The following is a 15777-nucleotide window of genomic DNA, read 5'->3' as shown; positions in this document are numbered from 1 at the left end:
AAGGATGTGTGTGTGTTTGTTGCTCTTTCACGCAAAAACTAATGAACCGATTGCAATGAAATTTGCTGGAAACTGGACAACTGGAATAGCATATAGTCAATTTCTTATCCCGATATTCCAACGGGATACGGACTTACGCGGGTGAAACCGCTGGGCGCAGCTAGTATAAATATAGATTTAACCCGACGTTCGAAGACTTTACAGCGAGAGTCATGTGACATGACATGTTATGAATCTTGACGTCTTCATGACATTTTTCAGTGTTAGATAGCCCATTTATTAAGGAAGGCTATAGGCTATATATGTATCATAATCTAGTTACTAGTAATTTTTGTAATTTGTTACATACATTAATTATCAAATTAAAATCCAACACATTACACACACACACACACACACACAATACACATAAATACATATTCCATAATTGGTGATTTCACATAGGATATGGTTCTACATGATATCATCATCATCATCAGCCCATATGTGTTCCTACTGCTGGGACATGGGTCTCCATCGAGAGTTAGGGCTATTATCCACCACGCTGGCCGAGTGCGGGTTGGCAGATATAACATGTCATACATCTTAATATATATTAATTACCTGTCACGTTGTTTGTCCGCGATGGACTCCTAAACTGCTCAACTGATTTTAATCAAATTTGCACACCGTTTGCAGTTTGATCCAACTCAAAAGATAGTTTATTTCAATAACTATAAAAGACTATCCGGGCGGAGCCGGGGCGTGTAGCTAGTACTAATATATTATTTGGATTAACCCGTAAGACTACACAATCCACAGTTTACCTAAATTCCCTTTTAAATATATGTTTTGTTCAACTAGCTCATATTAAAACAGCTATTATTAAAACAATTTTACATAACTTAAATACCATTAAGAAATATTTATTTGCACATTATTAAATTAATTGAATAAATATAATATTTTACACAACAAAAATTCATAACAGCTCAAAATAAATCCGCGAATAGTTCAAACGTATTCAATACATTTTCACAAAGAATTTTCTAGAAGAAATTCATTTAAACCCCTTTTTTATCTGTACTTCATAGAACACTCGAACCTATTTATTTTGTAAGCTTTTTGATGGTATTTAACGAAGAAAAAGCGGCAAAACCTCTTGTAAATGCTCATTTTACTGGACATAATTACTTAATAATATTATGTTTTAAATTACATTTAAAACATTCGTAATAGAATTTCACCAACGGACGTTAAAAGATTCACATTTTTCGTTTCGATAGAACTTTATAGGTGTATTATAAAATGATAGCCCTTATTTAATTATTTTAAAATGTTAACTAGCTCAAATAAATGTATTTGATTAAAAACAATTAAAAAACACGCTTGAATGATATAACCAACGACATTTGTCTCACTTGTTCACATCCGTAAGGTAATTTGTTCATGGCGATCATTTATAATAAGATACTCATGAAATTATTGTATTGTCACCGATCTTTGATAAGTGTACAGTTTGAATTAGGTAATCCGGCAGTCAAGTGGGCCACAATCGAGTATTAATGAATAGGTACATACAAACATATAAGTGACCCCTTTAATAAGATAGTACATATTTAGATATGTACAATATCTTCTTCCTATCCTACACTACATTAATGATACTATACATCTATCACACTAGACGCTCGTCCCGGCTCCGCCCGGAAATCAAGATTTCTTTTTTATCCCAAGCGAGCATTTAATCGGGATAAGAAGTCCTATCACTCAAGTCCGCTCATATCCTGTTTGTATACCAAATTTCACCAAAATCCGTTCAGTAGTTTCAGCGTGATTGCCGGACAAACATCCAAACAAACAAACATTCACATTTATAATATTACCGTGATTAGTGTGACGTGTAAAACAGATTAAAATTACGAACTCCTTACACGGTTTTATCCCTCCATACGCTCGAGACCCTGTAGTCTGTACAAAGCGGAGACGAGGCCATCATTCAGGGAATAATATCACAGCAGTTAACTCCTAAAAACATTCACGAAGCGTCCAGATTAAGTAATAAATAACGCCGCGGAAAATTTAAGGGGAAATTTATAATGATGGCGGACAAGTTATGAGCGCCAGCGGGTGTGCTTTATAGGGATTTGTTAATATTGTATTGGATGTACATAGGGGTTGCGATGGCGTCTCAAAGCAGTACTGATTCCAGTGTGGTGATAACGGATGACCTATGTAGCTAATCTAATGTGGGTGTAGCACGCTTTTGCACGAATTGGGCCAGTTCGTTCCCCTACAGAAGACCGGAGTGAACATAAGCATTAATGTATTTTGTACGATGAATTGAAAAATGAATTTAGCTGTTTGCACGCTCCTCCGGTCTCGAACCCTCGGCTTTTCGCTTCAAGTCCGAGTAACTACTGATCCAGCACTGCGCAAATAAATTTATAAACAACACAAACTACGCACATCGCATCGCCTCGATTCAAACGTGCTAAGTTCTTACAAAGGTATAAATTTGTTCAACAATTTCGTATATTGCATCCAACAAACACACAAATTCAAAGTCCTAAATTCCTTTAGAACTGTATTTAAACTGAAAACCGACACTCAAATGATGATTAAACTACACTCAAGAAATATAAAGAGAAATAGTAACTATTCGGTCTTATATGAGACGGTTTAAATGAATTCTCTCTCAGTAATGCTTCTATCGTGTACGGACTGTCCGGTGTAGGGTGACAATGCATTGCGTAAAGTGGGGATAACTTTAAAGTGTCATCACTTTGGATTAAAGTGACGTTATGGACTGAGATAAAGGATTTTTATACTGGCTTTAAAGAGAGTGTTTTATAAGGGTTATGTACTTGAGAAAATGTGATCTCTGTATGTAGTAGTAATTTTTTATATGTTATATTTGTGATATTTATTTAACCATTTATAAAATATATTTATAAATGTAGCATATTATACTGAAACGGTTAAATTAATGCGATTTAAAGAAACATAGTCCTAAACAGCCATATTCTATTCTATACAACTTGCTTAAATTCTCGAAATGCTATGAAACATTTATCCCACAGAATCCGCCGTGTGGCCACCATACATATTTTATAACCCTCTACGACTATTAGCGGCGAAATAAAAGGACACTTCTGAAGCATCTTTTATTTAAAATTGTGACAAGTCTCCGCTCTTTAGATCGCAGTTTTACATTATTTGTTTGGGATTCCCTGCTAAGTTTTTGAATTGGCTGTAAATTTTAGTGTACGAAATATTTTATATATAAAAGTCAATATCTTTTCATTATGTTTATTGTTTATAATAATGTCGTTATTAAACATATTTTGTTTGTTTTTAATTTTATTAAATTCTTTATTTTATTAAATGGTTTTAAAGATGAACCAAGATATAATTTTAATTTATTTACTGTCTGTGTAAAATTTTATTTATAGCATAATGAATAATGCAGTTTTCGAGATATCGATATTTATTATTATAAATATTACTATGTAGACAAACTTTATCCCCAAATTTACTGTATAATAACGGTATTCCTTATCTATTGCTATACAACATTTTATCTGTATTGATTCAGTATTGCATCATCATCACATCATCAGCCCATACATGTTCCCACTGTTGGGACACAGGCCTTCTATGAGGGTTCAAGCCATATTCAACCACGCTGGCGGGTTGGCAGATGTTACATGTCGTCAAACCTTTTGATTCTTGGACATGCCGGTTTCCTCACGATGTTTTCCATCACTGTTTCAAGCAGTAATGATGTTGTCCACATGTGCAGATAAATTGAATAATCTATTTATTTCCTGCACGCTCGCCCGGTCTCGAACCCTGACTCATCGATTTTGAAATCCGAGGTATTCACCACTGAGACACCACTGCTTTTCAGTAATTGCATACACCTTACTTATATTATAAATGCGAAAGTTTGCAAGAACCGATCGCAATGGAATTTGGTACGTAGACAGCTGGACAACTGGAATAACATATAGGCAACTTTTTATCCCGATATTCCTACGGGATACGGACTTACGCGGGTGAAACCGCGGTGCGCAGCTAGAAGTATAATAAACCATGCAGTTTTCTAAATATCGATATTTATAATTTTGAACATACAAATATTACTATAGACACAAACTTCATCCCCCAATTAACCCTATAATGGTATTCCAAATTGCTATACAAAATTTTATCTATATCGATTCAGTAATTGCATACATCCAACATAAACGGATTTATTACAAGGCAAGAAATGTAACAGAGCGTTAACATAATTTTATAGGAAGTAAACAATTGAATAATTCAATCATTTTCATGGTGTTTAGTCCTTTGGGAAAATCTATTATGTGTAGAAATGCAAGATTTTCCGCATTGTTAGCCGCTGACCTGGGGTCAAACCTAATTGTATGTTATGGATGGTTGGATGTTAGTGCGTGGTTTGATTCCTATGGAGGTTAAAAAGTTTAATGGTGCTGCATTTTAAATATGTTTGAATGACAAGATTTCGCAGTGTGGTGTTTAGTTTCATGTGTGTGTTTATTTGTAGCTTTGTAATTGTAATGGATGAGCGGAATTAGGTGTAATTTGTCGGAATTGTTTATAGCTACGTTTTGATATAGGACGATATCCTACAAATAAAAATTGTTGGATCCATAATCACATATAGTTAAGTGTATTTTCAGTAGAATTTTCTACACCGCACGAAGAAAATTAAGATATGAGAGATTTTGAAAGAATAGAAAAAATTTAATCACCAGGCAGGATATCCTAATATTTCATCAAATTAAGATGTCCTAATATTTCATCACTACATAGTATAAAACAATGTCACTTTCTCTGACCCTATGTCCCTATGTATACTTAAATCTTTAAAACTACGCAACGGATTTTGATGGAGTTTCTTTTAATAGATAAAGTGATTCAAGAGGAAGGTTTATATGTATAACATCTGTTAAACTACGCCGAACTTAACGCGTGCGAAGCCGCGGGCAAGAACTAGATATATATAATTTAAAAACATCAACAATATAAAATATTCACTTCTACACGTGTATTAATTTACATTACAACAAAAAATTTTGAAGCTGACCTATCCTATCTAATCTATCCTTAATCTCAGACAAAACCGCAGCCCCAGCTTGTGTATAGCCTGGTTAGCTGCCAATAGCAATGCTGCCAACATCACTAACGATACCAACATTGCCAATTAACCAATAAACATGTACAACAGTTAATCGGGCTAATAACTTAACCGCTTACATGATAGTCGCTTATGGGATTCGTGGATAATGTTCAACTTTTCATAGTACAAAGTTCAGGGTAATATAACTGAAGATGTGGTGGCTCAGTGACCTCGGACTTAAAAAAAGTCGGCGGTTCGAGACCAGACGAGCGTGCAGTTATCATCATTATCATAATGTAATTGAATTTCAAGCATTAATATATATTATACTCAGATACACATTATCACGTTGCTAAGAATCCGAGAGCATAGACTTTATTTGTAAACTAGGTAACCTGCGTTGTCACGCGATACCTGGGTTAAAAGTTAAGCGCTAATCTAGACTATAATCTATCTCTGTATCAAATTTCATACAATACGATAAGTTTCATAAAATAAACATGTTTTCGCATGAAAGCGTAACAAATATCCATTCCTCTATCAATTACAAGCTGCTCCCCGCGGTTTCACCTACGTATCCCGTAGGAATATCGGGATAAAAAGTTGCCTATATGTTATTCCAGTTGTCCAGCTGTCTACGTTCCAAATTTCATTGCTATCGGTTCAGTAGTTTTTGCGTGAAAGAGCAACAAACACATCCTTACAAACTTTCGCATTTATAATATTATTAGGATTAGTAGGACTAGTAGGATAATATAAGTTCACTTTATCATATTAGTAAGATATCAGACAAAATAGTCAAAATCAAGTGTGGGAAAGTGACGGATGTCTTGTCATTCTCTCTTTGACTAGCGTCTATAGAGAGAGAGAGAGAGGGAGAGAGAGAGAAGAGGTATACCTGTCTTTTCCTAACACTGCAATTACTCCTCTATCAAGGCGTTATAGTAACAAGAGAATGCGATTTTGTATTACACTATGTAGTGATTCAGTAGTACGTAGACTGAACTTCTTATTTCCCTAACAATTTTTTATCCACATAGCACAAACAAAGGCGAAACTTCGCGCATTGAAGCCTCAGCATTAAGAATTTACAACATACTTAAATCCCTATTTAAAACTTTCAGTATATAAATACACATAGAAAATGAAGTGGGCTAAAGTCTAGACTTTAACGAAAAAATCCCGTGTTCTAGAATACGGCTTTTTACGTTAGACCTGTTTCACTGCAACTATGAAAAATTTAAAACTATTAAATGCCGCTTAAGCTTAACGCAGCGGTTATTTTTTAATAAACTTTGTTTATGGTAGACTGTTGTTATATTTTGAGTGTTGCTTCATATAAGTTGACCACCTCCTTGGTACAGTGGTTAACGCGTGATCGTGGAAAGGGTTTGATACCTGTTCGATTCAGATGGCTGACCACCTAGTTGTCTATAAAGAAAATCTATCAGATATATCTCCTGCTCATATCCTACTAGGAGACACGGGACTTCACACTAGCTTGTTTCCTGCGTCCTTTCTCGTATTGCTATCGGTATCGGTGCAGTTGCTCCTAATTATCTATTGTTTGTCCGATTAAATAGCGAAATAATTTGATAACATTTCAAAGAAGTGACTGAACCATGTAACATCGTCTGATCTCCAAAAATATAATATTCCTCTGGCAACATTTTTCATGTGTGTGTGTGTGTGTCTTGGATAAATGAACTAATCAACACAAAAATAATCATGCAATTCGGTTCAGAAGTTTCTGAGATTAACGCGTTCAAATAAACAGACTCTTCAGCTCTTGAGAATACTTAATAGTTAGTGTTCTCTGACATTCACTCACAAGTAATAAACTATATTAGTACGAATGGCACAGGAGTTTCTATGACTTCGTCCCGGGCCAAACCGGTTAGAACCAGTGCGAGCCAGCTATAAGCTGGGCTAATTCTCAGAAGCTGGAACGTAATAGATTTCGAATTTCAAGGAACTCTGTACCTAGTTTAGGTTTTGGTAAAGGGATTCCGAGAAATGTATACTGTTTGGTTTCGTCAGTTACAATTAATGTGGAATTTAATTGAATTGTATATATTGTATATTGGAGTTTAACGCACAGAACCACCAATTGATCAGAATGCGTCGTGGCATTTCTTAATTACTGCAACGCGTTGTGATCTATGTTTTCGAGCTACCACACTGCATCACTATAGAAAAGTGAAGTCCCCATTATGGGGCGTCATACCCCACTAGGGTATTCTATATAAATGTGTTTTACTGATCGATTTTCGTTATGGACAAGTAGGTGATCAGCGTTCTGTGCCCTGCCAGATGGAGACATTCTTTTTGTGATTCACAACCAGCTATCGATCCCAGGACCCTTCGGTTCTATGCTTACTAGTTAACCACTAGTCTCAATGTGCTAGCTCATATAATTACATAATTAATTTATTTTAAAATTCCGTAACCCGTCTATACATTTATAGCTCTATAGCATTGAACTCCAACAGTCTACGGCCTTCCTAATTACCCAGTGAAGTTCAGAATACAATTCGTATTACAGTTTGATATTGATACAAACTATTTGTTAGGAAATAATAAACTTCGCTAGTTTACCTGGTCACCCCGGAAGTAATTGAGTTTGTGAGAGGGATGGAGATATCGTGCCGTCTCTGTCGCACACGATATCTCGTCAATAGAATCAAACGACCGAAACGCAATTCTTAGAATGGAATATTATGGTCCATTTCCTAAATAATAAAAATGGAAATTTATATATTGCGACAGTATTGCTTTAATAATGCATGGAATGTGGTTAATTGTACATAGACTTATATACGTCACGGGAGACTGAGATGTTACATGTCTTGAAGGTCATACAAAAATTGTTGTTTGTGAACTACCTCCTAGGTGGAGGCTTTCCCCGCAGTTGGTATGTTGAGTATTTTTAAACATACGTCGGATTAATAATATAATGTATAAATATCGTTTAAAATCAGTAAAAGTCTTTAATATCTAAATGCTAAAGTGTGTTTGTTTGTCTTTCTATCGGAGGCTAGAGAGTGACATAGGTCATATACATTGCCATGGGAAAATCCTTTGACTAGGCCTGTAAAACTGCAATAAGACAGCTAGTTTTTAACAACTAAATTACCACTTATTATTAACAACATAAATCATATCCATTCAATAGCATAACTGTTAAATCTAACAAATTTTCTAATCCACTAGACAACTATCGTGTGTATATTAAAATAAATTGTCTTTTTTTACAGAACCAGTGGTCGCATGTCAGAGAATGCCTTATCGTTTAAGGCTGACGCGTCTGACAATAAAGCGAGATACACCTGCGAAGCGAAGAATATCATGATAAGCAATACTTTGAAAGCCGAAATCGACTTAACTGTACTATGTAAGTATTAAATAAAAAAAATCATATTAAATGCATCACTGTAAAATTTCTAAGCATCATTCATAACATCACCACTGCTCGAAACTGTAAAGGAAAACGGCATGTCTGCGAATCAAAAATTCAACGACGTGTGACATCTGCCAACCCGCACTTGGCCAGCGTGGTAGATTATGGCCCCTAATAGAAGGCTTGTGTCCCAGGAGTGGGAACATATATGGGCTAATTTAGATCATCATCTACCCTACTTATCAGTTGAAAATTCCGATCCATGAAACTGTAGTAGATATCTATGGATGTGAAGTTGTTAAAGTGTGAAATGGAATTTCTATATGATGGGTTAAGTTAGTTTAAATATAACCTAACCCAATATATCGAATTTCCAGTTTACAATATGACCGAGATCTCAGGAACCCCTCGTTACTTGGCCGAAGTAGTCATCGCGAAGTTTTCTTCAGTAGGAGTCTGACATTTCTCTGCCACAGCCAAGGTAGCCGGATTTCCACTACACTTTAACTACACCGAAATAAGAGCAGATCGACGCGCAACCCGCACTTCGCAGCATGCAAAACTGCAATATAATTGCAGTGTTTTAGAATCTTCCGTCACCAAATAAATGCACATTGGCAAAGATAGTTAGTGCCTCTGCGAATGCGCTGCCGCATAGGGGTAATTAAGGAAAGGATTGACTATTGGAAACAAAGAATGGACTAGGACGGGTGAGAAAAAGAAAACGGGCCTCCGGCTCCATAATCTACATATGTCGTAAACTAGCGGTCCGCCCCGGCTTCGCCCGTGGTTCATATATAGCCTATAGCCTTCCTCAATAAATGGGCTATCTAACACCGAAAGAATGTTTCAAATCGGACCATTAGTTCCTGAGATTAGTGCGCACAAACAAACAAACAAACTCTTCAGCTATATAATATTAGTATAGATTATATTTAAAGGACTAAGACCAAGCACTTTAATAATCCTCATGCTGAATAGGAAAATGTATTTTATTTGCCATATCACAGAGTTCTCTAGATGAATAATAGGACCAAAGGCAACTATTTTCTATCCAACTCAAAAAAAAAACAAGTTTATCAGTTGCAAACTCACGGAGTTACCGAGTAACAAACAAAAAAATTTGTGAACCTCTTGCGTTTTGACATGGATCACAAACTACTCTAATAAAAAGATAAATAATATCTATATTTACATACGTATCTAATACAAACTAAATTACTACAAAATGTAGTTTATTTAAGTTAAAATTACACTTCAAATCCCATACATTAACCGATCCTTTGACTGAATAACTCAATCGGAGTGATGTGGAGAGGTTTGGGGTGTCTAGTCCAATTTCAGAAGAAACGCGTGTACCATTTTGTATAGAGCTAACGTTAGTGTGTGTTACGCGTATGTGTAAATGTGTTTGTGTGTGTTTTTTTCGTCTCATCGAATTTTCGTAGTAAAGTAGTTCGGAGGATAAAATCTGGAATTTTCTATGACCACGTGTTCGCCACTTATATAAAGCATTTTACATAAACATCATGTCTTTGGCGAAGCAAAGTCGCGGGTAACTACCAGTGTTTTCACATTTATGATATTTTCATAAAATGTGTACAGTTAATTCCAAATAATTCATTTAAACAGAAAATCTAAACAGCCTCAAAAATTCCAAAATTTATTATTATCCATAATTTAAACTTATTTTAGTGTAGCTTTATGCCCGCGGCTTCGCACGCATTAAATTCGTAGTAGTTTAACAGATGTTATTATACATATATCTTCCTCTTGTATCAATCTTTCTATTAAAAAAACACCCATCAAAAAACCCGAAAGATTTAAGCATACATAGGGACATAGGGACAGAGAAAGCAACTATACTATACTATGTAATGAAGAGGTTATCAATTCGACTCTCTTATGTGTTTGTTATCATAACTTTAAACTGGGTGAACCGATTTTCATATCCTGTCATCATTTCATCACCCTTTTTTTTAATTGAACTCTGATCCCATTTATACTCGGTCTAGATGTGACAATTTGGAGGCGATTCAATTTTTTTTTTCAAATAATTATAAAATCGGCTATGTCTTATACCATACTAACTTATTGTTTATTAACACGCCCGCTGGGTATACAAAGTTGTTTCTTTAAAAAAACACTTCGTTTCGCTCTACCGGCCAAAGCATCAAAGGATTCTCGTCCTTTACTTTAATATAATTACGTTTAGTTTTTCTTTGAGATGTTTGACAATCTTGGCTACTTGGAATTCGAGGTAACACTCCGTAATGCTGTTGGAAATTGTTTGTTTGCCTTTTAATTTCTCGGGATCGGATCTGTGAGTTTGTATAACGGATCTTTAATGTTTTTAATAAGATTATGAAGAGGATCTAAATAGTTTTCAGCTTCATTTAATGCTATGCATTTGATTTAGAATAAAGTAAAATTTTGGTTAAAAATTTTCAACTATGCCTTCTTATATTTTTTATGAATGGGCCTAAGAATTCTTCATTCATTAATTGCCCTTCATTCCAATAACCACGGAAGGCAATAAGCAGCATTGTAGAACCGGAAAACACAATAAAAATAAAAAAAAAAATAATCTACATCACGAATTGGGCCAGCTCACACACACCAGTGTTTCGTTTGGTGAGTGGAAAGCCAGCGGCACATATCCTTTTCCCTGCCCAGACCTTTCCTTTATTCCCTTCATTAATTCTTTCTCATACCTATCATAATCCCACACCATTTAAACTCAGCAATCCATTACCATCAGGCGACCCAACAAGCCTTTGCCTTGATTATGACATAAAAAATGAAAAATTCACACAGTCAAACCATTAAAAGATTATGCTACAATGGTGATAAACAGGAACAAACCCGTGTGCTTCAGCTAGTAATAAACGAAGAAATAAACGTTAATTGCACAACAGTAAAGGATAGTGTAACTAATAGCGAAACTAGTTTGAAATTTTGTACAAACTTTAAGCGAGATAAATTGTGGAAGTTTAATAGTTTCCGTTGCTGAAAAATATGCGTAGATATAGAGGTACCGCTACCCCTGCAGTCTGGTTCAAATTAACTTTGATTAGATATACTTACTATCATTGTCATCGGGTTATATACCCCGCTGTAATGACACAGGCTACCTGTGTTGTGCCATCGTCTACTACGCTGGCCGAGTGAGTTGGCAGATGTCACATGTCGAACTTGGTACTGTAATAAAAGCCCATGTGCTAGTCCACACTATAATCTTTGTGTGTTATGACGATTCAAAAGTGCTTCTGAAGGTCTAGTTGAATAAAAAAATGTTTGTGATTGAGTTTGAGTCTTTCATACAGATCCGATCGGATGTTTTAGCATGAAACCGTAACAAGCACACATTCATAAATCTGTACAAAACTAGTTCTTGCATCAAGAATAACTTTATTAAATAAATATGATCTTATTTTCTCTCTTCCAGTCGCCCCAGCCCACGTCACTATATCTGGCCCATCAGAAGCTCGCGTCGGAGATCCAGTTCCTCTCACCTGCAGCACAGCTCCCTCGAACCCAGCTGCTGAAGTCAAATGGCTGGTCTCCGGGAAGCATCATAGAGAAGCCAGCAATAGGACAGTGATTTCTCCTGAAGGTGGGTTTATGATGGATTTTTTTTGGTCTTTACCTGAGTGGAAAAGAATATAATTGTTATTATAATACTAGCTGCGCCCCGCGGTTTCTCACGCGTAAGTCCCTATTCCGTAAAAATATCGGGATTAAAAGTTGCCTTTATGTTATTCCAGTTATCAAGCTGTCTACGTACCAAATTTCATTGCAATCGGTTGAGTAGTTTTTGCGTGAAAGAGCAACAAACACACACACATCCTTACAAACTTTCGCATTTATAATATTAGTAGGATTAGTAGGATAGTAGGAAAATTAAATGTATAAGTATGTAGGTGTATTAATGTTATTGCTAAAAAAATTATAGTTGTAATATTTTCATGTGTATCGAGTTTTAAGTCGCTCCCTCAAATATTACAGTATAAATATGCTACTGATATTTTTAACAGATAGGCGTCCACTGTAGCTCTACTAAACTGCTGTTTCGTACAAAGCTACCACGAAAACATTATTTTGCATTGACTCGAGCCCATGTTTTTCTGCGACTTATAAATCATGGGAGTCAGATAAATGATAAATAGGAGATAGAAAACATAAATAACACAATGTGTGATAAAAAGACCTTTCTCATATTTTATTGTTGCTGTAGATGCTGTCACGTGATATTAATTTCATAGCTTAAATTAATTGGAATATGGTTTAATTGTTAGAAAAATAGTTGTAAACATAATATATGAACTATTTTTCTTATTTATACAGGGTGTATTTAATTACTGTTTTATATATAGCGCGGTCTGTCACGGTTATATTTTATATTCTTTATACAGGATGGTTTTAAAAATCTTTCCATATACAGGTTGTTATAAATTATTATTTTTTATATACAGGGGGTTGGATTACGACATCGAACATCACGGTGGTAGTGGAACCGAACCGGCGGTCCATCGTGATCGTGTGCCATGGCATCAACGCCCAGCTCACTGAGAACGTGGTCGCCACGCACACTATCAACGTTTTGTGTGAGTATTATAGTAGTTACTATATTAAGAACTAGCTGCGCCCCGCGGTTTCACCCGCGTTAGTCTGTACCCCGTAGGAATATCGGGACAAAAAGTTGCCTATGTGTTATTCCAGTTGTCCATTTATCTACATACAAAATTTCATTGCTATCAGTTCAGTAGTTTTTGTGTGAAAGAGTAACAAACACACACACATCCTTACATACTTCGCATTTATAATATAAGTAGGATAGTAGGATAGTAGGATAGTAGGATTGCTGAGATATATTCCAACTCATGTAATTTACAACAGGTTACGAAGTTACTTAAGTTAGTACAGTTTCTAAAGTTATGTATGTATTCCGTTTTGGTTGTGGTTTAATGATAGTTTAAATAATGCACGATACGATTTGTGCACCATCCCTTGTTTTGGGAATGTCGGTTAAAAATGATGTATAACAATTCCAGCCAAATAGTGTTGAATACGCTATCAGTGAAATTATCAGCAAGTCATAAAACTGACAAAATAAATTCATTTACGTCATGTGTTTTTAAGGATAAATGAGACATAAGTTTGTACTAAAATCATTTATGATACTTAAAAGTTTGAACCGATTTCGATACGATACTGTCTATTTCTATAAAGATACCTATATGTCAAATAACTTGTGATTTATTTGTAAGTATTTGGTATATTGTAAAATTTTTTAATCTTTTTATACATACATTATATTGTAACAAATTCACAAATAAGAATATTTTGTAAAACCTATATCTGAAAATCTATTTCTGTAAGCTTAGTTTAATTTAAGATAACTCTCGTCCAACAATAATTTAACCACCTACCTATCATATAAACTCTATCAAACATGTACCTTTTCTCGAAACTTCAAACAATTTAATTAAAACGAAATAATATCAAAACAAAGCAGTTATTTAACAATGTCTATCCCATATAATGCGATTAAATATAAACTAAAGTAATCCTTAACGATCCCACACGAAAATAATTTTCCCGAATCCGTTGGAAAGTCTTAGAGTTCATTTTTCAATACACGGTCAACGTTATCTAGCGAAGAAATATGTACCTGTCTCGTTCTTTTTCCTTGAGAAAAATGAGATAGCATTACAATCAACTTTAAGATTGTTAATAGAAAATGAACCTTAATGGCCGTGGATTACTATAATAAATAAATAAGTTTTTTCGTTGCGTATAATATAGTTCTAAATACAGCATTCAGGAAAACTAATCACTTACCAGAATATTATCTATTAATGTTATATTTCAGGCTTATGTGTGCGTATTTTCTTTATATCATAAACGCGAAATTTTGACGAAGAAACATTCATGTCTCTTACTCCATAAACGCGAAAACTGGTCATCGATTCTGATTAAAATTTGGCACAGAGATAGATCATAGTCTGGATTGGTTCACACACTACTTAACACGCTTTTATAAGCTTCAACTGTATGTTTGTATGCTATTATATAACCATTTCATTTAGACTCAATTTGACCCACTTTAAACGGACAGATTTAATTCAAACTTTGTATACTTATCGGTAATATAATTATTTAATGGGTTTATCTTATCCTGATTAGAATTGCCAGGATTAAATAATTAATCCCGGCGGCCTTACGTATACTCAGCATAAGAGCAAGTGAGACAATAATTGATTCTATCATGAAAATATGTTTTTTTGTTAACTATATTATCCAGGGGTCACGCTTAGGCGATAATTAGGACCAGTAGTTTCGGAGCCTTTAGGGTACAACCAACAAAAAAAAACTTTTCCTCTTTATTACATTAGATAAAGCTGTGTTAAATGAGCATAGCTAATAATAAAACGAAACAAAAATATGCAGAGCATGTATATTCATGATATATATTATCATAGCGAGAAGGCAAAGTGACTGTCTGTTAACGATGCGGCATCGCCGGCACACGTGCTTGGAAACTGGGAGGGTTTAGGGTGCGTGCACATTAGGTAGCGCATGCTGGAATTACGTGCATACATAAGGCATATCTCTAGTGGAGATTGGTTGATAGATTATACGGCACTGTTTACTCAAAGGCCGACAGAGCACCTGTATCACCTGGAGTGATACTGGTGTTTGTGGGCGGTGGTGACTACATCAGGTGGCCTACATGCTTCTTAGCTTTGTCATGTGTTAGGTTAGCTGGTATGGGTCATGCATGCTAGAAATTAGTATCTAGGATAGGTTATGCATGCGAGAGATGCATAGGTTATGTTTGGAGTGTCTAAGATGTGTTGTGTATTGACTCACAGGAGAATGTAGGTATGTTACAGGTGAATAGTATTAGTGGCGGAAATATATGAATAGTTTATGTAATAAGTCTATTGAGTTTTCAAAAAGACCGCAAAAATTGAATGTTTTACTTCAAGTAAGAAGACTAGAAATGTTTTAAAATCAATCTGTTACTAACACCAAAATAGAAAGCCAGTTGTATAAATCTCAGAAAGACATGATAAAAATAAAATAGCGAGATAAAATTTCAAGTTTAATATATTCAAAAACTTATTTAAACATAAAAATCTCGTTGAATCCGTGATATAAAGGGTTACGCTTCATTGAACTTGTAATAGCATGTAACGCGATGCATATTCATGAGGTGCCTAGTCGACCGTCACCTTAACATTTT

The 15777-nt window shown here is 35.1% G+C and overlaps 1 protein-coding gene across 3 annotated transcripts in view; it reads left to right on the top strand.

Moving 5' to 3' along the window:
* LOC119835972 (nephrin) overlaps positions 1 to 15777 on the top strand; it is a 178168-nt gene that overhangs the window by 130154 nt on the left and 32237 nt on the right. For all 3 annotated transcript variants that reach the window (XM_038361107.1, XM_038361105.1, XM_038361106.1), the window contains exons 9-11: positions 8383 to 8519; positions 11974 to 12141; positions 13001 to 13132. In XM_038361107.1, the coding sequence (XP_038217035.1) occupies positions 8383 to 8519; positions 11974 to 12141; positions 13001 to 13132 (437 nt within the window). The remainder of the gene's footprint in view (positions 1 to 8382; positions 8520 to 11973; positions 12142 to 13000; positions 13133 to 15777) is intronic.

Source organism: Zerene cesonia, chromosome 22, assembly GCF_012273895.1.
Source record: "Zerene cesonia ecotype Mississippi chromosome 22, Zerene_cesonia_1.1, whole genome shotgun sequence".
In the NCBI taxonomy this organism is placed as follows: domain Eukaryota; kingdom Metazoa; phylum Arthropoda; class Insecta; order Lepidoptera; family Pieridae; genus Zerene; species Zerene cesonia.
This window is presented reverse-complemented; position numbering and strand designations above follow the sequence as displayed.